Source organism: Apis florea, unplaced genomic scaffold (assembly GCF_048593485.1).
Source record: "Apis florea isolate Af1SG1 unplaced genomic scaffold, ASM4859348v1 contig_3802_pilon, whole genome shotgun sequence".
Taxonomy (NCBI): Eukaryota; Metazoa; Arthropoda; class Insecta; order Hymenoptera; family Apidae; genus Apis; species Apis florea.
The window spans coordinates 2,850,309-2,872,903 of record NW_028256863.1 but is presented as its reverse complement, the minus strand read 5'-3'; the positions used below and the strand labels follow the sequence as shown (position 1 = coordinate 2,872,903).

Below are 22,595 nucleotides of genomic sequence, written 5' to 3'. Positions count from 1 at the left end.
GGAGGGGAGGGCAGGGGAGGGGGGCGGGGGAATAAATAAAAAAAAAAAAAACCGGAGGAATTTTGAAAATCTGCTTTTCCTTCGTTTCACTTCGTCGTGTAAGAAAAGCAGCGTGCAAGAAGAAGAAAGCGTGTGCACAGAGATGGGTGAGCGTCGATGATCGTCGCGGCGCGATCTAAAAAGGAAAAGTGATAGATTACGTGCAACAAGTAATTCGAAATTGTTGAAGGAGAAAAAGGGGGCGGGAGGGGGGGAGGGGGAAACGTTGTTGCTTGGTTATTGTTAACGCGAAGGAATTCAAAGCTTTTAGTAGAATAGAACTTTTTGAAAGCTGGTTACTTTTTACGTACGTCAAACGTAACGCGGAACGTATTCGCGTTCGATTTTCTCTGACGAGGGTGGAAGAATCGACGAGATTCCAGCTACGAGCATACAAAGTTCCTTCCTTGTAAATACTCGTTTCTATATTTTTTCTATGGTAGCGCCACCAACGAAAACGCGAATCTAGAAAGAAAGAAAGAAAGAAAGAAAGAAAGAAAGAGTGAAAAAGAAAGAGAGAGAGAGAAAAAAAACAAACGCGATACAAAAGTGGGACGAAATGAACGATTAATAGGATTAATTATGTCTCGAGTCGTCACACGCTGCCATTTCCGGATAGAATCGAGAGAAAGCGAGTACCAAAGTCGTTCGAGCTTCTCGATTATCCTTCCACGGTCTATCCTAAATACGATGCTTAGAAAAGGTACCGTACTAACGCGGTACAATCGTTTCTTCTATTCTCTATATGTGTGTGTGTGTATATATATATATATATATATAACATACAAACCGCTAAAAAAAGAAAAAAGAGAAAGAGAGAGAGAGAGAGAGAGAGAGAGAGAGAGAGAGAGAAAAAAGAAGAAATACTTCCACAAATACTTCCAACGTTCGGCTGATAAAGCAGAAGACGGACAAACTCTCCAATTTTTAACTCTCTGTCGCGTTCTAAAACACGCCACGATGCGCAGTTTGTACCTTTTTTATTATTATATCCGATCAACGATATTCGTCGTAACGGTAAGGACGTTGGTTGAAACGAAATATTTCGACCATATTTCCTTCGACAGAAGCAAACTGGACGTAATATATACTTCCTTCTTCCTCGCGGTATCACGGTACCATTTTCTACGCGTTCGAGCTTAGGCGGTATGAAAGTGAAAACGAATGGCGGATTTTGTCGGCATCCGTCAGCGCGGCAAGCGCGAGGAAACAATTAGCGTAGATTAAAACGCGTAATGTTGAAACGAACAACAACCAGTGACGACACGACTGCAACTATACGAGACCTGTACCTGTATATACTAACATTACTATTAATTATTCGATAATTTAAAGAAGAAAAAAAAAAAGGTAATAATATAAGGAGCTCTAATTTATGAATACCTTTATATATGTATATGTATAAAATCGTCGTCGGTTGGCGAAATAATAATAGCACGGTAGGCTGCGCTCTACGATAATCTTTTTTTAAAATAGATGGAGGAAACCTTTTCGGAAATTAGGTAATTTATTATACACGCGTACACGTAATTGTAGTTAAAAAAAAAAAAAAAAAAAAAAAAAAAGAAAAAAAAAACACGGGGGAAAAAAAAAAAGCTTTCGGTGATCGAGTATATCTATATCTATATTTATATACACGTTCATATAAATATAAACGTATACATATATATATATATATAAAATATATATATATATATATATTTTTTAGGCGTCCTTTTGTCGTGGAATTTTCGAAAAACGGAAAGCATAGTCTCTTGGTCCACGCGAACGAATATTTTTTTTTTCTTTTTTCCCTTCCTTCCCCCTTTTCCTTTTCCCTTCTCTTCCCCCACCCCCTTCGAATTTTCCCTTTTCGCAACGCTATACCTCTTCTCGTTCCCAGATCGATCGATTTTCAAAACTATCGTACCGACACACACACACACACACACACACACACACACACACACGTTTCTTTCGCATCGTCAATAGAGATAAATATAAAAACGTCAATAAAACGCGGTAACATGCACGATAATCGGATCGGGAGGATCGTCGATTTTAATCATCACGGTTCGATCTCGTTCGACGGAGAGAGAAAGAGAAAGAGAAAATGAGAAGAGAGAGAGAGAGCGCCTTATCTTTCCCGTCTTATCGCGATCGCGCACAAAGTTTGTTTGCTCATCGTGAGGTGGAGCATGATTAAAGAAGTTGATTAATTTCGTGAGAAAGAGAGAGAGAGAGAGAGAGAGAGAGAGAGAGAGAGAGAGAGAGAGAGAAGAGAGGAATTATTGGCGGAGATAACGCAGTATTCAGAATAAAAGGCATTAAAATCGTTTAAGTATCGACAGGAAGGCGGTCGACGAAAAATCGCACGACGTACAAAATACATGATTCGGAATAGGGGGGAGGGGTCGAAGACTCGGGCGTGATTTTCATTGGGGAACAAGTCGAAAGCGCACATTAACACACGGGAACATCGGATTAGCGAAATTTAGGCAGGAATAAAAAATGATGATCACGCGAGGGAAATCTAGTCAAAAAAAAAAAAAAAAAAAAAAAAAAAAAAAGGAGAAAAAGGAAAACACTAACGTGGCTGCGTCTCGTGGGTAATACTTTTTTTCGTGTAACAATAAACAAGATCCGCCTGAGCCTTCCTCCCCTTCAATCTTTCGGCTCGCGCTTCGATTCTAGCACGTATTTTTTTTTTTTTTTTTTTTTTTCCCTTAGCACATAAAGAATTGTAACTGTTTCTAGATGTACGTGAACATTACTCGAAATATGTAAGATTCGTTTCTTAGAGATATTTAAATTGGCAAAAATGATACGATAAATTTTTTTTTCTTTTCTTTTCTTATCGAGAACAAGAAAGCAAATAATATTAATAATAATAATTGTAATAATAATAATAATAATAATAATAATAATAATAATAATAATAATTATAATAATTATAATATTAATAATAATATTAATAATAATAATACTAATAATATTAGTAATAGTAATAATACTAATAATAATACTAATAATAATAATAATAAAAATAATAAAATAATAATAATAATAATAATAATAATAATAGTAATAATATTAATAATAACAATACTGATCACCAGCCGATCATTCGAAGAGTTCGTTAGATATCGTACGATCGACTTAAAAAAAAAAAAAAAAAAAAATTTATCGAAAAAAATTCGAAATCGCATTAATCAGACCGGTGACAATGGCCACGAACCATTGATTTCTTCTTTTCTTCTTTCTTTCTATTTTGTATCTTCCATTTGGTTTCAGAATCATCGTTTCAGAATTTCGTGAATTTCGTACTTCCATTAATTATTTAAGTGCCGAATCGTCGACAGTCGAAATCAATGAGAAAAAGCGCAGCCTACCAATTAGATACGAAACGATAAAAAAAAAAAAAAAATCGCGATCGGTTAATGATTCACGCGTCTCCTCAATCCCTTGACACGAATTTTATAAGACGAATGGAAGAACAAGGTGACGTTGGAATCGCTAATCGATAACGATAGCACATTACGATGTATCGCAGACTGATATACGCACGGTTATAAATCGTTTACAAAAATCATTCTAAAAAAGAACAAAAAAAAACAAAAAAAAAAAAAAAAAAAAGAAAGAAAAAGAAAAAAAATCTAAGTGCATCGCGATATGACTTCAAGGGTAAAAGATACGATTAAAAGAAAGGCAAGCAAAAGAAACAAATGGCATGAAGCACAGACCGCGTTCGATGACAATTTATATTCCAAAAACTTCTTTTCTTAAATGCCTCAGTTTCGAGAAAAAGAAAAAAAAGAAAAAAAAAAAATAAAAAAAATAAAAAGAAAAAAAAAAAAGTAAAAATCGTCGCGCAACTCGCGTGAACGATTAACCTAAAGAAATCCAAAGGTTCCGCGTCCACTGATTGCAATCTATCCATCATCTATCCATTTTAGCTTGGAACGTGACAAGTTCAATGGTTCCTGGAAATATCATGGTGCTCGTCGTAAGATTTTTGAAACTGATCATTTAGATTTCGTTTCTTCCGTTTCATTGTGACCCTTTTTTTTGTTAAAAAGGGCCCTTTTTAAATAACACATAGAATCTCTATCGGCAAACGATACTTTGACGCGTCATTTAAGTTTAAGGCAGCTTTAAAGTTATAACTTTTTATTTTGGCGAATCTCCGTATACCAGAAGAGGAAAAATGAGAAAATTAAAAAAAGAAACAAAGGGAAAATAATTAAAACAATGAGAGAAAGAGAAAGAGTGAGAGAGAGAGAGAGAGAGAGAGAAAGAGACAGACGGACAGACAGACAGACAGAAAAAGAGAGAAAGAGAGAGAGAAAGAGACGATACGATTCGCAAGGCCTTTACGCTAATTTTTGCTAACAGGTTAACAGGCAATGTGGAAGACTCGGGCATTCTACCGAATGCCTAGGCCAAATGAAAATTTTCTGATACAATGTGTACGCTATAGTGGCGATCTATCGATTAATCGAGACACGCGCAGGACGCTGAGGATTACCGTAATCGCGTCAAGATCGTAGGAAAGAACACAGACTGACAGATTCTACGATGTTGATCTCCCTCACGGTACTGAGTTTAGGCCTGCATGTATTCTATGCCGCGAAAACGACATTGGAAACTATCGTACAAGTACATTCTACATTCGTTCGACGCGATACCATTCATTTTATACTCATCAAACGTAACAGACGTTCATTCCAATCATTAATTTTAATACTTTTGCGACCGTACCATCCGTTAAGTAACGCCTATTGAAACTATAGGATTATAATCGACATGTGTAATGCAACAATGGTGCACAATGATCATACAATTATATATATATACGAAATATCTAATGAATCCTAAAAGACAAATGACATAATTGAATTTCAGCGATCGCAAAAGTGTTGATTACCGAATCGATCAATGTCACGTATATTTTTTTACATGTTCAAAGTATTACGATAGTCGAAGTTGGGAAAATGGTTTCCAATGATTCGTTTTGTCGATTGTCATTCCGTATATTGCCTCGATTTCCTACCTTGCCTGCATTAAACGCACTATTATAAATAATGAGGTAAAAAGATGAAAGAGAAAGAAAGAAAGATAGTGTGAAAGAAAGCGAACGAACGGAGGAGCGAAAGATAAGAGAGAGAATGAAAGAGCGAAAGTGGAAGAGAAATAAACCTAGAGCGTAAGATTTAAATTTGCGAGAAGAACAAAAAACAGAAAACATGAAAACGGTATGAGAAGAATGGAAAATTAAGAAGATCGTGTAAATACGCTGAAAGTAGATAAAACGAAGAATCAAGCGACTAACCGCCTCGACAACAGACAAGCAATATTTAGTTCTTACCATCTTGTAATAATTAAACGATAACTCCAACTGTACTGTACACACGTGTACACACTCGTACGTATTTAAACGACTATAAATTAAATGTTAATTATCCTTACACTTCGTATATAGTAAATTGTTACGCATTTATTATCATTACAATTATTGAATAGATAATGCTCAATTAGCATTTGTTTCTTAAAATAAAGAATAAATATATGGCTGTTGGATATTTATATGCACATATCACTACCTATCATTCACACCTCTCTCTCTAGTCATAAGCTTTTAATTACAATCATTCACGTTACCCCTCCTTAAAATTAAGAATCGTTTTCCGTCAATCTAAACTATCGGCGTGAAACGACGATCGAATAGAAAGACGGATCCTTCTAACAGGAAGGAAGTCCAAGGATATGTTTCAACTTATAAGGCGAGGTATATCGTTTTTAACCTTTTATTGTAAATTGATCTACAATCACCATATCCTGGTTCATCGTCGTTACATCTTCATCGTTATAGATAGGAAAATGTTACAGCAGCACTATTGCTCAATTATAGTGTGTGTATGTGTATATGTGTCTGCATATAACTCTGTTCATTTCTCGCAAGTATCAACTTCGATCGTAAATTTTAATTTAAAAATCACTTCTATCGGAGATCAAATGCCTCTCCGATTCATTATTGTACAATTCGATTTCGAAATGGCGGTTTCTTCGTAATATAAACAAATTTTTCACGATATTTAGTCTCAAAAATTCGCGTTTGCGGGATGGTCATGAAACGGAACAGAAAGAGGGAAACTACCTAACTTATGAATAACACCTTTCTTTGCACTTGCATCATCGTCATCATCATCATCATCATCATCATCATCATCATCATCATCATCCCCCTTAAGAAGAACGTGTATGATTTTCCGTGTACACGTCGAAGACAATATATATTCCTATATTAATTAGAAAAATAATACAGATTTTGCCTTGTTAATGGAAACAATTAGCTATATGTAATGTACCACATGATTTATGCGGGTATGGACATTTGAGTATGTTGTCACGGCTAACCAAGTCCCTGAAAACAATGTTAAGACTTCTTTCATCTCGCAGAAAAATTATACGTTTTTTTTTTTTTTTTTTTTTAATCTAAAAAAAGACACTTCTTTTTAAACACGCACCGAAAAATTTACTTCGTGCTATCTTACATAATCGCAAAGAGCACAAGCATAATTATCGGCGGTGCTATAAATTTCAAATCCAAAGTATATAGGCAACGATAACGCATAACGAAAAGAAAAAAAAGAATGATAAAGAAAATTCATGACAAACTACTATGATCATCGTATTAAAATAATATCGTTCGGATACGTAATTTCTATCGCAAAACAATAGTAACATTAAAATATTTGAGAATAAAAAAAACAGTATGAGCCTTGTATCACTCCAACATTGTATGGAAATGTAGGAACAAGATAGCGAAAATAATACATTCTTGTACACATATTTGGAAATAATAGATCACAATTAAAAAAAAAAAAGCGCAAAAAATGGAATCCTGATAACGTTTGGCTCTTATCAGAGATAAAACATTAAAAAGCCAAGAACGTTAAATCACAAATGAAACATCATTCCAAACATTAAATATATACTCAATTACAACATTTTATTATTATAAATATGTTGTGTCGATGAATTAAAATGTAAATATAGAATATGATCGTACGAACATTAATTGACAAAGAATAATGAGGATGTGAAATGTCCTACCTTATCAAGGTACAGGACTGTCTGTTCCGCTTCCACTGTTGGTCCCAGCTTCTGTTTTTGTGGCAGCTACTCTATCACCTCGCTTAGAACTCTTCGATAAGGAAGCAACTTCTTTCAGCAAACTGGAAATCTTGTGTTGCATCGTCGATATTTTAGCTTCGTACTCTTTTTCTGTCGCTTTCATTTTATTACGTAGCTCTGTTTCTGATGTAAAATTTTTTGCTTTCAATTCTGTAATCTGAGAAAACAAAAATAATTATATATATCAGTATCATGTGAATATATTTCAAATTATTATTTTTTTTTTCTTTTTTATACTTACTTGTCTATCTTTAGCAAGTAATTGCCCATCTTTAATAGATATTTGTTTTTGAAGATGAGCTATCTTTTCTTTAAGTTGTGTAACCGCGACTACATGATCCGAACTATTGGGATCATGTGGATCATGAACACCAACCATTCGCGCTGCTTTCACCGGTGTTGGACCATTTGTGTCCGCACCTTCGGACTGAGGCGGTAGCTTCGTCACATCTACTCTGTGTGGTCTCTTATTGTGACTCTTTAATCTGAAGCAAAATAATTAAATTGACTAGGAATTCATATGGAATATTTATACATTGAACATTACCAGGTTGTGTTACAATTGAAGAGATACTGAAATTGTGATGAACACAATTAAAACTACTAACCACAAACCTTGTGACATTATTTGTATTTGAATAATTACTTTTGTTCTTTGTGCTTTGCTGCTCGTTGTTGTGCTAATTTCAAATGTGCCCTCCTTTCAGCATCGGATTGTTTTGTTTTTGCCAATGCTCGTTTGTATGACAATGTACACAGCCAACATAATAATTTTCCATCAACCTTTCAACCAATATAATAATAATTTATTTTATTATTATATTATTATATATTAATTTATATATATATATATATATATATGTATGTAATGTTCTCGTACAACAAAAGATTGTTTTGAATTTATAAGATATTAATAATTATTATTCTCAAATTCAAAAAAATCTTGTTATAATTATACAAAAATCAATTACCTTCTTGTCTTCGTCTTGTCTGTCAAAGGCACACTTTTGTTTGCATTGTTCGCAAGTAACTGGTGGCCCATAACGCTTCTCAGAATTTGTACATCTTTGACATTTACTACCAATAAATGCAGCTATGGTATTGCAATATTCACAGGCCGATGGCTTACCATAAGATTTCACATTTTGTTCACATTTCTTACAAATAGTGCTTGTATTACCCTTTCTACAAAATAAAAAATAAAATTGTTTGAAAATATATCATAATCTAAAATGTAAAATAACATATGATGCTTACATCGTTTGTTGGAATTCTGATCTACAATATGTACATTTCACCACAGGAAATGCACCTCTGCATTCCTAAATAAGCAACACAATATAGTAAAAATTCATTAAAAAAAAAAAAAAAAAAAAAGTAAAAATTATAATAACCTACATTATATTTATTTAAATTTAATTGGTTAATATTCACACAGAATTTAAACAGAAAATGCATAATGTTATAAGAATATAAATATAAAAAATATTTATCAAATTAAAAATTAAATAATTGTTTTATCAAAATGTGGCTTTTTTAAACAAAATCGATTAAAACATTACAATTAACTTTTTCAAACATATGTACAATTATTCTTAAATTGGACCGTAAAAATGAATCTGTATTAGAATTGAATTCTTATCTAATTCCTATTTCAAAATTTTTATTCATTGCAAAACAGCATTAATTGTATATGAAACAATTAAAAATTCTATTATTAGCATCGTATCTTGCAAACACGAAAAATGACGCTTTAAAAGAATCAGTAGTAGTGTAAAGAAAATTTTCCGAGGAAAAATATTAAAATCCAAAGCAATACCTTACACAATTGTTGCCCTGGAGAAAGTTCTTCAAAAGGATGCCTTGAAAAGCATCTTGAACATGCGAAAAGTGCTTGCACATTGTTCGCGCTCATCCTTGAACAGCGATTCGTGTTTGGCCTCGGTGCCCCAAAACCGTACGTCACCGACGATAAAACCAATTCGTAAAGATAACGGCGGATCGAGCCAAATTTTGCTTTCACTAGTAATCGGCCGTATTGTGAAACAAAAAGAAACGTAAAATTCAACACGATGGCACTTACGATAACAACTCCTTACATGTTTCACGATGTTTTACGCGTCTGACGCGATTGTTTTGCGTACATAACCGCGTCACTTCGCTCGTTCACTGCACCGGTTGTTGATTTGAGACAGCCATCTGTGACTTCTTACGTTTTTACTTGTTCACATTAACGAGTAGATGTCGCTTTCATCTTCTTATACATATCCAACAAAATATGTTACAAACCAATCATTCTTTTCCTGACTAAGAGAACTGATTAATAATTGGTTAAATTGGCGTTAACACAGTAGTGTAAACATTCCTCGTAGAATATGTCCTCTTTGACCTTTTCCTTTTGAAACTAACGAATCAGCACACCTTATTCGTCATTCGTATAGTCCAGCAGTTCCGTTTACGCACGTGCAGTAATGCACGCATCTTATGTTTACATAGCTTTTTAAGCATATTTCAAATATAAATATAACCTAATTATAATATAAATATAATATAATGATTATCGTAATAAATATGTTTAATTTATTTCTAAATTTATTAAAAAATTAATTTTATATTTAAACATTGAATGTAAGATTAAATTAAAAGTAAAACAAAAAAAAAACAGGTATGTGTACCTTTTATATACTAATTATATTATTATTTACTTATTGAATGAAAAATAAATTTTTAACTCATTTTTTTAATTACATGTTTAAGCCTACAACAATTAAGCAGAATATGAACTGGATATAAGAAAAGAATTAATTATAAAAGGATGACAATCAAGATTAAACCCCGATATTAGAAAATCAAAATCTTTTAAATTTAATAATGATAAACTAAAATGAGAATGAAGAATTGTTACAAAAAAATAAAGTTTTATATTATCAAGTTATGAGCAAAATGTAAATTTTATCATTCTATTATATATTTATTTATGTACATATATAAGATTCTTTATTTTTAAATATATTAAATTTTATTATTAAATTTTATTATTAAATATAAAATTTAATTATTAAACATATACATGTTTCTACTTTAGATTTTTATTATCATTTTCTATTATTGATAATATAATCATAATATAATCATAATATAATCATAAAAAATATAATTTATTAAATTAAATTCTTAATTATTTTTGTCATTCTAAAAAAAACTAACAAAAATTCTGAAAAGAATGATCAAAGTTGATATAAATAATAAAAAATATATTTACATAAATGAATCATTAAAATCATTAAAACATAATAATAATAGGAAATTATATTGATAAATATTTTATTAACACATTGACATTAATAGATTATTGAATATCTGTTATAGATAAGTAGAAATTCCACATTGAAAAATATTTCTATGTAGTAATTATATTTTAATAACATGTATTCAAAAAAATAGTCATAAAAAGCAGTTCAAGGTAATATCTTCATCTTATATGACTAGATATACGATAGACTTGACTTAGAAACAGTAAATTATTTGCTCGGATAGTGTGCAGGAATGTTCGTGAGGAATAACTCAAAAAATAAAAATATTTATTGAAAAGAAAATTTTTAAGAAATATATTAGGTAAATATTTTATGAAAAATTTTATCAATTTTTTTATCCATCATTTTCGATTTATTTTTCCTTTTTTCTCTCTAACAAATTTCTTGCGTAACACGATAACCCTCATTCTGATTGATATCATAAAAGCTTTATGCTAAGTTACACATCTCCCTTAAAGAATATTGATTTACAATAAAAAAAAAAATATGTGCTTTTAATAAATTTAATCGAAGCGGGTAAAACGGTTCAGGAGGTTTATTGTTTGACCACTAGATAGCGGGATAACCTTGATCGACAGTTTTGTTTAGATTTGTAGGAGTGTAGTTAGTAGTATTTCGCACACAATCAAACATCTTGAAAAGCTGGGCATGAAGTAACCAATAAGCGATTTGCCAGTCTAATCGTTCCAACGTCATTGCATAACTCGTGTTGCTTTTTAAACCAATTATTTAATGCGCTGCGTGCAATGATTTTGCACTTGGAGACGTTTTCCGATCGATGTCACGCGTGTGTAATGACGCCGACCGAAAATGCGAATGGGCGTAATAACGCCGGCAAGTTCTGCGAATTGGATATACGTCAGAACTAACCTAAGAAAAAAGTTCATTGTGTTGTTCTAACGAGATAAATATTGTTATAAGACAGTATGAATCGCTACTCAACCTTATTTCATCGAATTTCGACCTCGATATGTTTGACGTTGTTGCTCTCGTGTACAACGTCTGTAATAATTTACGTATAGGTTAACTTACAGCGTCCATAGACGTTTACAATCTGTCATTTAAATTCAACATTTTTTAAATCGTAATGTAATATATAAATATAAATATAAAGCTGACGTTTTATTAAAAATAATACGTCCTTAGCCATGTATTTTATAATAAGCACAACTTTTGAAACGTTCCTGTTAACCAATGTTGGGTCATACAAATTCGAAGGTAACTGAATACGTGTTTCGTCCATTCAACGTTTCTATATAAAAAAAATTTTAAAGTTCTGTAAACAAAATTTTATAAAAACTATTTGATACATTCAGTTATTTAAAAGTATAAATGTGTGAAAGTTTATTGTATTAGACTTATTTGAAAATAATGTATGTGCAAATATGAAAGTGTTCTTATTTTTTCAATAATTTTTTTTTTTTTTTTATTCTGTTTCAGCAATCTTTAAGAATGAATTCAATTTCATTTTGAAATAATTTTTGAATTTGTGTATTTATACTATAATTAAAATAATAACAGATTCATTATAATGCATTTATGATTAAATGCCATGCATTCTATATGTGAAGAATAATGTTTAAAATTAGTGTATATTGGTGTATAACCTGATTGCATTAAAAATGCAAGCCAAGAAGCGCTATTTATTATTATTTGTAACATGTGCGTTTCTTGGTTATTGTTATTTTGGTGGTTATCGATTAAAAAGTGAAAAGTGGACAGGCAGATCTCAGTTGCCTTATGAGCGATTGCCTTCATATTTAAGTCTAAATGAAGAATTCTATGACAAGGATTTGAGAACATCAAATGGAAACCCAATTATGTCTCAACGTACAAAACAATGCCGTATGGAGACTTGTTTTGACTTTACCAAATGCAAGCAAGGTTTCACAGTATATGTGTATCCAATTGAAGATGTGATAAGTCCACTATACCAAAAAATATTGAATGTTATTACAGAATCAAGATATTATACATCAGATCCTACTCGAGCATGTATATTTGTATTAGCTCTTGATACATTGGATAGAGATCCATTATCAACAGAATTTGTGCATAATCTTCCTTCAAAATTAATGCGTTTACCATATTGGAATAATGGCAGAAATCATTTGATATTTAATTTGTATTCTGGAACATGGCCTGATTATGCAGAAGAATCTTTAGCCTTTGATTTAGGATATGCTATGCTTGCAAAGGCTAGCATGTCTATTTTTAGACATAGACCTGAATTTGATATATCTATTCCATTGTTTGGAAAACAACATCCAGAACGTGGTGGAGAATCAGGACAAGCTTTAGAAAATAATTTTCCTAATAATAAAAAATACATTGCAGCTTTCAAGGGTAAAAGATACGTCCATGGTATAGGTTCTGAAACTAGAAATGCCCTTTATCATTTACATAATGGCAAGGATTTAGTGTTTGTTACAACTTGCCGTCATGGTAAAGCATGGAGAGAATTACAAGATGAACACTGTCAACAAGATAATCAAGAATATGATATGTAAGTATTAAAAAAAAATATTTTAACCAATTATAACTAAATATTATATTTAACTATTTTAAAAACGAATTATTTTTGATTTATTATTTTAGGTATGATTATGAAATTTTATTAATGAATGCTACCTTTTGTCTTGTACCAAGAGGAAGAAGACTTGGTAGTTTTCGATTTTTAGAAGCTTTAAGAGCTGGATGCATTCCAGTTATTTTAAGTAATGGTTGGGCACTTCCTTTTCACGAACGAATTGATTGGACACAAGCTGTTATATTTTCTGATGAAAGACTGTTACTTCAAGTAAATAAAAACAAAATAAAATTTAATACAAAGCATTAAAGAGCAAAATTAATCTATATTTAAATACTATTTTCTTAGATTCCAGATATAGTGCGGTCTGTGTCTAATGTGCATATTCTTAAATTACGGCAGCAAACGCAATTCCTTTGGGAACGGTATTTTTCGTCGATAGAAAAAATTGTATTTACAGTATTTGAGGTAATGTTATAAAAATGTTATAAAAATAATATTAATCTTTATAATAATAATAATAATAATAATCTAGAATGATATTATAAAACAATAAAAAAATAATTTCTTTCTTTTTAATTTTTTAATATTTTATCAAATTTATAGAATATTCGCGAGCGTTTACCTTGGGAAGGTACAAGAGAAAAGCTTGTTTGGAATACTAATCCTGGAGCATTAGCAATATTACCACAATTTGCTGATAGTCAACAAGAACTTCCATTTTCGAAAAGTAATCCAGGTAATACCTTCACTGCCATCATCTACTCGCAGTTAGGATCTACTGCTGTCTTATATCGGCTGCTTAAGAGTCTCGCGAAAAGTAAATATCTAGATAAGGTGAGTTAATCGTGTAAATCAATATCTATTTTTTTTACTTGATATTAATACACGTTCTATTTTAGATTATTCTCATGTGGAATTCGGATATTCCATTACCAAGAAGACCACGATGGCAAGGGATCAAAGCATCAATACATGTTCTCACGGTTGATGGTATATCTCAACGTTTCTATCCTCATCCATTAATCAAAACTAGTGCCATATTATCTCTAGATGAAGATGCTACACTCAATACAGATGAAATTGATTTTGCCTTTACGGTATGGAAATCGTTTCCTGATCGAATAGTTGGTTATCCAGCAAGATCACATTATTGGGATGATTCAAAAGTAAATTACTTTAACATTTTTCACTTTTTACTTTTTTTCTCTAAAATTTTTACGTTAATTTTTACATTTAAATATTAATCTATTTTTACAATTTCTTTCTTTCTTTTTTTTTTTTTTTCTTCTTATATTTGAAGCGTTCATGGGGTTATACAAGTAAATGGACAAATGATTATAGTATAATTCTAACTGGTGCCGCCTTTTATCATCGTTATTATAATACATTGTATACCGAATTACTGAGTTCGACGCTTCACAAGACTGTCGAGCAATCGCAAAATTGCGAGGATATACTTATGAATTTTTTAGTAAGTCATGTAACGCGAAGACCACCTATCAAAGTAACTCAACGAAAGTTGTATAAAGATACCACAGTGGCAGGAATCAGGTATGTATTACGCACTTATATTATCGAACTGCTACGCAGGTGAATAAGATTTTTGAATATTCTTAACGTTTGATAATAAATACTTTAGCAATTTTCCATTTTTTCTACAACAAACATATTTCCCACCAATAATAACTGTATTGAAACAAAGTGAAGTTGCAATTTTAATAATTTAAACTTGACCAATCAGATCACAGATCGTATAATCGATTTTTCACAATATCGATTACTTCTGCGATAATCGAATTACAATTGGTAAACCGTTAGCAAACCGTTCGAAGTTTCCGCCATTGAATCGAAGTGACGTGCACGTTCGTTTGACTTAACAGTTTAATTTAGATTAAAAAATAAAATATATGTTGCATTTATATCAGTTTTTGTTTGTATCAACAAGTGAAAAAACAGTTACATCAACATTAAATTATAAGTTTTAAGTTTGATTGAAAGAAGATAAATTTGATTGAAGAATAATACAATTTATTTTCAAAGTGTTCTCAAAGTATGTTTTTTATCATTATCATGATTTGTTTTGTAGTTATCATCGTATGTATTTTGTTGCTATTTAAAATAGAGCTTTCTTTGTTGTTTCTTTTTTTATTTTAATTTTCAATTTTTTCGTCAATGTTTAATATAACCAAAAAATTTGTACGCTCCCTTGTCATTATTACTGTTTTACCTGCGTAGCAAAGTGTCGTATTCATGAAGCATTTTCAGGAATTATTTGTTCCATCAAATTTTCAGATCTCCATGGAATGACCCAGATCACTTTATACAACGACAAACGTGTATGAATACGTTTGTAGCCGTTTTCGGATATATGCCGTTGTTACGATCTAATATGAGGCTTGACCCTGTTTTGTTCAAAGACTCTGTAAGCAACTTGCGCAAAAAATATAGGCAAATTGAATTAGTTAGTAATTAGAATTATACAAGATATTTTATCAGTTATACAGTTATTTACCCTCGAAACGGGCATCCTATATTTGTAGCCTCGAATATTTCTATTAAATAGTGGCGCATATTGCTAATTACAGCCGCGTGCGCGCGCTAGAGGCTATTCCAAAATGTATAGGAAACATTTACATCGTTGTAAGTAAGAAACCATTGTATTATAGTGGTTATATCAAGCAAATCAAGAAGGTCTTTCATTCTTGAGGAATAGCGATTTTCTGCGCTTTTATATATTCGCAAAAATGAATTTTTGTACAAAGTATGGGATATCTTGTAATATTGTTCGAATCTAAATCGAGCCACGGTATACAACCGTTGTTGTATATATAACCGTGTTCAATTGATGTACATACGAATCGTTTCATAGTTACTAATAAAACGAAAAAACAAAAAAAAAAAAAAAAAGAAAAAAAAACGAACATTATTTGACAAATTCTTCGACTTTTAAAAACCGGCCTTTGGAAGCTACATACAATGCATTCTAATTATAGTCAATTGAAATCGCTCGAAACCAAATTTATCAAACGCTTACTTTTCTCTAATCGTTGAAACAATAATTATCGTGCAGATAATATTTTATATAAATCAAACAAAACGTGTAGCTATGTCCGGATTACGTCTTGATTAGTAGCCTCAGGGATGGATCTATTTAACGCGAGAACTGAAATACAGATTACGACTTCGTGGACTGTCTGAGAGCTATTGATATATAAATATAATTTTTTACATTTCAATTTTTATAATTCAATAACAATAATTAACGCTATCTTGCTCGATGTTTTAAAAAGAAGAAAAACATGAATGTTTACCTCTGTTCAACGTTCATTGTTGCAATAAGTGTAAGTTTATGTAAAACATTTCATTCGTTTCTCAATGTATACACCCAACATTGTCCGTATGTTCGTAGTTTCTCTATGTATTCTAGGATCACAGATTATTCGTAATCGAATATGTAGAAAGTATTTCAAGATTTTACGTATTGTTGTACGTATGTATATTACTACGTATTTTTGTTTTATTCGTCTCGAATACGTATATATGTATAGTTCGATCGCTCTCAGGAGATCTTTGAAAAGAAGTAAGAAATTACTTGTGACAATATCGCAAGTATGTCTAGTCGTTTACGTTCATTTATATCGATACATCCAAGGGAGAAGTACATGATCCACGTAGTTAAAACTGGATGCCGTATTTGTGTTTTCACAGTGTAAGGAATGAAAATAATGTACATATATATATGTGATATGTTCATAATTATCATGTGATATATTCGTAATTATCGGATACAGGATTAAAAAGGACTGTGTAATTCCACCAATGGCATTTCTTTATCGCGATGATGTTATAATATATGTTACTGGAAATGTTATATTTTTTATCGTATTGCTGATTTTAACGCTCGAAGGGTCAGCAGGAATAAAGGATTCTTTTTAATAAATATTTTCTTATTCGTTGTATTTTTTATCATTCAATAATATATAACAAGTAACTTTTTTTTTCTTTCTTTTATTACTTATTTATCGTCATAAATAAAATCTTCTAGTTCTTCTTTCCTGCATACTCTTCACCACATAAATTTAATTAGATACGGGAATCTGTGCAAAATGATCGCTTTTGTTCCAAACAAAAAGTTGTCCGCATATTGCGTTTGTTACAAATATCAAAGATATTAAATTCTAATAGGAAGGCTATTTTAAAGTTAACGAGCAGTTTTCGTCAAAATAACAATATATCTGAACAAATATTGGTGATTTTATATGGCCGAGAAAAATAAAGTTTTTATACAAACCTATATAATCGTTGGCTCGTGAGAGGCAAAATATATATTTATAATTCATTCTATATTATTTCATATTTTTATCCGTGATTATAAATGCAACATCGCCTCTTGCCCTTTTTCTTTTCTTTCTCTCTTTCTTTTCATTAGAGATTTGTATCCATGGGAGAAGATCTCGACTCGAGCACGCCCGATTCTTCCCGAGATACGATACACCGTTCAAAAATTCCTGAGAGCCGCGAAGAAAGGTGGGGAATATTTCACGCGATTTTACGATCGTATCTCGTGTTCGACGATTCCAAACTAACCCTCGGTATTTCGTTTGCAGGAGAAAGAGATGCGTGGAGATCGACGCGAAACTTTTCTCTCTCGTTGGTCACGTAAGCCGAGAATGGTTTCAGGGTTACCGATACGAGGAACGGAAAAATCTGATCGAAGGAAGGCGGATTTGGTGGTGGAAAGATCGGTACCCACCACCACCATCACTTTCGAGCGCGCCATCACCACCACCACCACCGCCGCCGCTACCACCTCCAGCTCCAGCGCGAATTGTGGCCCACCACCATCGTTCGTTCGGCGATCGCGAGCACGCGAATGGTGGTGGCCACGCGATATAGTACCAACACTCCCTTCTTTGTTGCTGCTTTGCTAGAAAGGTGACTATGCCAAGAAGACAGGAGGTATTGAGCACGCCTTGCGTATACCCAGTCACCTTTCTCTCTTCGTGACCGTAGCATATGTTTTGCGACGTCGATGGAGCTCTCCCGGCTTTGAACGGCGCTGAACATCGAAGCTGCTGCTCCTCCTTTTTCTTTTCCCTCCTCATTTTTTTTTTTCTCTTCCCCCGCCCGATTTTTACCGGATCAACAAGAGCGGAAACCGAGAGACGGCCAGTGTTCGTCCGATCGAAATCGTGAAAGGGACGAAAGGAAACGGTGGCGCGGAATCGCCATTCCATTTTTAATTTCCCGCGCCCGCGTGGTTGTGCGCGAATCATTCGAAAGAATAAGGAAAAGCAACCGGCAATTTACCAACCGAGAGAGGAGAGTTCCACGCGTGAATTGATCGAGCTGTTGGGATCGAGGAGGGACGAAGATGATCATCGTGAGCAGCGTGTTGCTCCTGCTGGCGGTCGTGTCGAGAGTGGGTGAGTGTTTGACATTTCTTTGAACCGCGCTTCTTCTATCATCTCCAATCTATCATTCTTATTCCTATGCGATGACGCAATGAGATATTATCCAACATTTCGAATCAATTTTTTTTTTTTTTTTCTTGTATCGAATATTTAACCAAGCATTTTCGCTTTATTACATCATCGTATAAACAACACGATGTTCCTCTCGTTTCTTTTTTTTTTTTTTTTCTCACTTTGTTGCTTGCGTGGAATCGCATAGCTCGCATTCTTCCGATTTTAAACGAAAGTTTATGCTTTCGCGCCTCGATCTTTCGAATCACTCGTCGAAGGTCGAAGAGGAAACTAATTCCCAGTAGGTGAACGGCAACGTATGCGACGTATTTAAATACGTATCTCGAATAGTTTACGTTACATAATGCGCAATTGGTATTTCTTCGATAGGTATTTCGGAGCGAGGTTTAAAGAAACTTGAAAAACTTTAGATAAAAGTGATTCCAAAGGATAAAATGTGCATCCTTTATCGATTATATTAAATTTCGATTAATCATCGAAATTTCGTGATGAATGAAAGATAGACTCGATTCGTATTGCGAAATCTGTGTATCGACGATGCGAGGAAAATTTAAAAAAAAAAAAAAAGAAAAACTCTTTCATCGAGCTTTGAACGACTCGCGGGTCGACTTCGTTCGTCAGCTAACTCGCATCAGCCGCGAAAATGTCAGTTTACGTAATGTTGGGCCCGTTGGATAACTGGTACACACGGAAATTAAGCAAAATGCTTTTGCTCCCCGAGGGTGTGCCCCAAGGGTGCGCGCGAACCTCTTTTTTTCACGATTCCCATCTCGACCGAGGTCCAAATACGGCGACAGGCTCTATAATGCTTCCTCGAATAGCTAAATTGGTTTTAATCCGTTTAAGGGCTGCCTCGGGGAAAAAATCCGCTCGTTAGCGACTCTTTTCCGAGGGATGTCTTTTTTAAACATTTTTTATTTTTCACATTCTCGAAGAGAAAGAAAATTATCTTTCCGCATCTCTCGATTTCCAATTTCCGTCTTAAAGTCTACAAAAAGTGAACAATAAGATTTCGCAGAAACGAAATCGCACAAGGTTGCAAGAGTTTCTCCCTTTCGATTGTTGTTGGAAAAAAGAAAAAAAAAGGAAAGAAAAACCGCTCGTATATAATAGGAAAATTCTCAAGTTAACGTTAGCGTTCGAAAATAAACCAATAAAGTTTCAAAGAGAATGAAAATCTTATCGTTGGATCCTATCGATCCCCCGCGATAACGCGAAGGCGAACCCGATGTTGCGGCCAACTTGTTGGCAAACTTGTTGCAAAACTTGAGATGGATCGTGGTGCCGCGGTGAACCTTGACGATCCTATCGAGGAAGAGATTCGATTTATATAAATCGAAATCACGAGTCGAGGATGATTTGCGCAAAGAGCGGCGACGTTAACGGCATCGTAGTTGCATTCCGGTAACACGGGCGGACTTGACGTGGAAAACGACGTGGAGAAGCTCTCACAAACGGTGGATAGAATCTATCTTCCCATCGGTTTAACGCGCATGCGCGTGAACTTCGATAGATGGAACGATATTAAATTACATTACGGTTGAGAAATCACCGTAAGGAATTACACACGTAACGTGACAACGTTCGTCGATTGTCAAATTTTACGCGACGAAAGTATTAATTTGGAGCAGGGAGTCGTGGTAAGATCGCGTGCCGTTAATAAGATCTATCGGGGATCAAAATGTTGTTCGTTACGCGTGGCTTAACGAAGCACGCACGCAGAGTAGGCCTTCTCCTTCCCGTGTGAAGATACACGGAGACGATAACGCTTTAATAGAATGCAGAGATCCGATGGAATCCGACCTTCGACGGTGGTTATCGATATTTTTTTTTTTTTTTTTTCCTCGCTAGAAATACACCGCTATACGCGGCGTAAGATGACGAAGATGTTATCCGTGAAAACAGCTGAGCGCCGCCACGTGCCTGCCGCGACGAGTATTCAAATTTATTCCATCTCCCACCGATCTCCCTTACCACTGTATTCGCCCCACGCTCTTTCGTATATATAAAACAACTATTATATTCCCTTCTCTCGGAGATAAAGGAGGATAAAATTATTAATCGAGCGAGATGAAAGTTTAACACTCTTTTTCGGCTCGATCGAGTAATGAAATCGAAAAATTGTGGGGGAAAATTGTGGAATTTAGAGGATTTGAAATTTGTCGGAGGGGAGAGAAGAGAAGTACGTAGAAATGGGATATCGCGACGGTTGGTATTCGTCGCAGGAATGTCGTGGATCAAGAGTGGTGGGATTATGGAAGTGGATGCGGTTTAGCGCGTAGGCGCCACGGTATCGTCTACCGCTATCGAGTAATTTACTGCCAGGATGCAGTTTACGCCCCGTAATTTATCCGCCCCCAATCTCAACCTCGGCGTCAAGGACTCGGTTAGAAATATTGCCGAGATTACGTTTAGGTAGGTGGTGCGGCCAGAGGAAATCTCTTGAACATTTTTCCATTATCCCTCGTGATTCGACGTCTCTTTATTCGAAATTACTCGCCTTCGTCTTCAAATTCGATCGATGCAAAATTTTGTTAAAATTCTTCTCGAGTGTTAATCTTCGCATTCGATTATATTATCCTCCCCTCAGACTAATTTAATTCGCCGCCCTTTAAAAGGGCGGATTACGAAGGTGCGTGGAAGCCGGCCGACGATATTTTATCCGGCGACAGAGCCCGATGGTTAAATTATGTACGCGCGGCGTATTAAAACCGATACTCTCTCCACTCTGCCGTCCACTATCCGAAGGAACACGATACCCGCCGTGGCCGTGGACACGTTCCACGGCTATTATCCTTTCCCCCTGCGGATTCCAACTGCACCCGCGCTATTGCACTTCTGCCTCTCGCAATTATTTCAACCGCCCATACTTGTCCACCGTTCACGCGACCAATCATAGGATCCCGTGTTTATTGGGAATCTCGAGACGCGATATGAACCGTAAATCGCGCATCCATCCGACTCTTCCACTGGCAAATTGTTCAAGCGGAGGATCGAGCGCTCTACGAAACGTTTCTCACGAACGCGGGGTGAAGTTCAACAAGGGGGATAGAATTCCCTCCCCTTTAAAAGGATATCCTCGTGTAATTCGCGTTCCTTGCAATTGCGCGGATCCACAAACTCCCTCTCCTTCCTCGGGATTCCATCAGCACACCCACGCAAACACATACCCTTTTTCCTTCTCTCGTTCGCAATTACCAGGCAGAATTTACCGCGGCATGTACATACGCGCTTCTCTTCCCTATTACGACGCTGTATCCTCGCCGCATTATCCATCGATGCCCGCGCTCGCCAATTACCCGTGGCCAATTTACCGTGGCCGATGCACCGGTATCGGTTCCTCCCTCCATTATCCTTGGTTTCGACGACAACAACGATCGATTATCGTCGAAGGATTGAAATTAAATCTCGAAATTTCGGCCCCTTTTTGATTCTGAATCCCTTTAATCCCTCGTACGAGCTAGAAAGTAGAAGTAGCGTGTCGAGGAAAGTAAGTAGACGCCAGGTGTCGTAAATCTTATAAATTTAAGGCACGGGTATTAACACGCCCTTAAGCCATCCATTACGAGCGTTCGCGGTCGTAAAACGGGACAATAATATACGCAAAGCAAAGAGAAGCGTAATAACAAGGTGCGGAACCCGGGTATTATTCTCAAGCAAGGCTCTCGATCGATGAACGAGGATCCATATTTGGATTCGAAAACGATTCATTACACCTTTTCCACGACGCTCGAAATTGCTGCACTTTTCACCACGATCGATCGATCCGTATCATTATCGCTTTATCTTAATTCGTATCGATATCGGGATAAATCGAAATCAAAATGTCTCGATTTGTCAAAACTCGGAGCCCATCTGCTTCCCCTGTTCCAACGCGTATTACAACGAGACTTTTACTTTTAACGCCGTAGGAAGCACGTGCCCGACGTTGCGTCAACGTTATCATCGAACATTCCAACTTTGCGTTGCGATCCGTGCGCGAAATTTCGGATGAATGATCGAAACGAAACTTTCGCTCGACCGAAGAGAATTGCCGCGAATTCGAAT

At 34.6% G+C, this 22,595-nt stretch overlaps 3 protein-coding genes and 2 long non-coding RNA genes across 10 annotated transcripts in view; 3 read left to right on the top strand and 2 right to left on the bottom strand.

Annotated features, from left to right (window-relative positions):
• Positions 1-5,809: 5,809 nt before the first annotated feature.
• On the bottom strand, positions 5,810-9,619 carry LOC100871831 (protein FAM76A). 4 transcript variants are annotated; one of them, XM_012491583.3, is made up of 7 exons: positions 9,035-9,619; positions 8,473-8,537; positions 8,187-8,400; positions 7,862-7,998; positions 7,457-7,700; positions 7,135-7,372; positions 5,810-6,442 (listed from the first exon to the last, which is right to left on the bottom strand). In XM_012491583.3, exons 1-6 carry the CDS (start codon positions 9,128-9,130, stop codon positions 7,139-7,141), a joined length of 990 nt encoding a protein of 329 aa, XP_012347037.1. In that variant the 5' UTR covers positions 9,131-9,619; the 3' UTR covers positions 5,810-6,442; positions 7,135-7,138. The 4 variants fall into 4 exon arrangements, with proteins under 4 accessions (XP_012347037.1, XP_031774836.1, XP_012347038.1 ...); XM_031918976.2 differs by having other exon boundaries at positions 5,810-6,317; positions 9,035-9,615; XM_012491584.3 differs by having other exon boundaries at positions 9,040-9,576.
• On the top strand, positions 9,596-10,159 carry LOC147656206 (uncharacterized). Its single transcript, XR_015294843.1, has 2 exons — positions 9,596-9,880; positions 9,973-10,159. It is a non-coding gene; the product is annotated as an uncharacterized LOC147656206 (long non-coding RNA).
• A 363-nt stretch (positions 10,160-10,522) lies between these two features.
• Positions 10,523-11,781, bottom strand: LOC147656205 (uncharacterized). The gene is made up of 2 exons (XR_015294844.1): positions 11,473-11,781; positions 10,523-11,399 (listed from the first exon to the last, which is right to left on the bottom strand). It is a non-coding gene; the product is annotated as an uncharacterized LOC147656205 (long non-coding RNA).
• ttv (exostosin glycosyltransferase 1 ttv) lies at positions 10,717-17,002 on the top strand. Of its 2 annotated transcripts, none has more exons than XM_086916261.1 (8): positions 10,717-10,830; positions 11,970-13,035; positions 13,128-13,329; positions 13,408-13,527; positions 13,666-13,896; positions 13,962-14,228; positions 14,363-14,613; positions 15,355-17,002. In XM_086916261.1, exons 2-8 carry the CDS (start codon positions 12,152-12,154, stop codon positions 15,533-15,535), a joined length of 2,136 nt encoding a protein of 711 aa, XP_086772387.1. In that variant the 5' UTR covers positions 10,717-10,830; positions 11,970-12,151; the 3' UTR covers positions 15,536-17,002. The 2 variants fall into 2 exon arrangements, with proteins under 2 accessions (XP_086772387.1, XP_003697318.1); XM_003697270.4 differs by lacking the exon at positions 10,717-10,830 and adding an exon at positions 11,609-11,747.
• Positions 17,003-17,484: 482 nt separating this feature from the next.
• Positions 17,485-22,595, top strand: part of Cda5 (Chitin deacetylase-like 5) — a 41,462-nt gene continuing 36,351 nt past the window's right edge. Inside the window, exons 1-2 of one of the 2 annotated variants that reach the window (XM_012491547.3) lie at positions 17,485-17,589; positions 17,670-18,488. In XM_012491547.3, coding sequence (XP_012347001.1) covers positions 18,437-18,488 — 52 coding nt within the window. In that variant the 5' untranslated portion in view covers positions 17,485-17,589; positions 17,670-18,436. The remainder of the gene's footprint in view (positions 17,590-17,669; positions 18,489-22,595) is intronic. The other variant, XM_012491546.3, reaches the window with a different exon arrangement.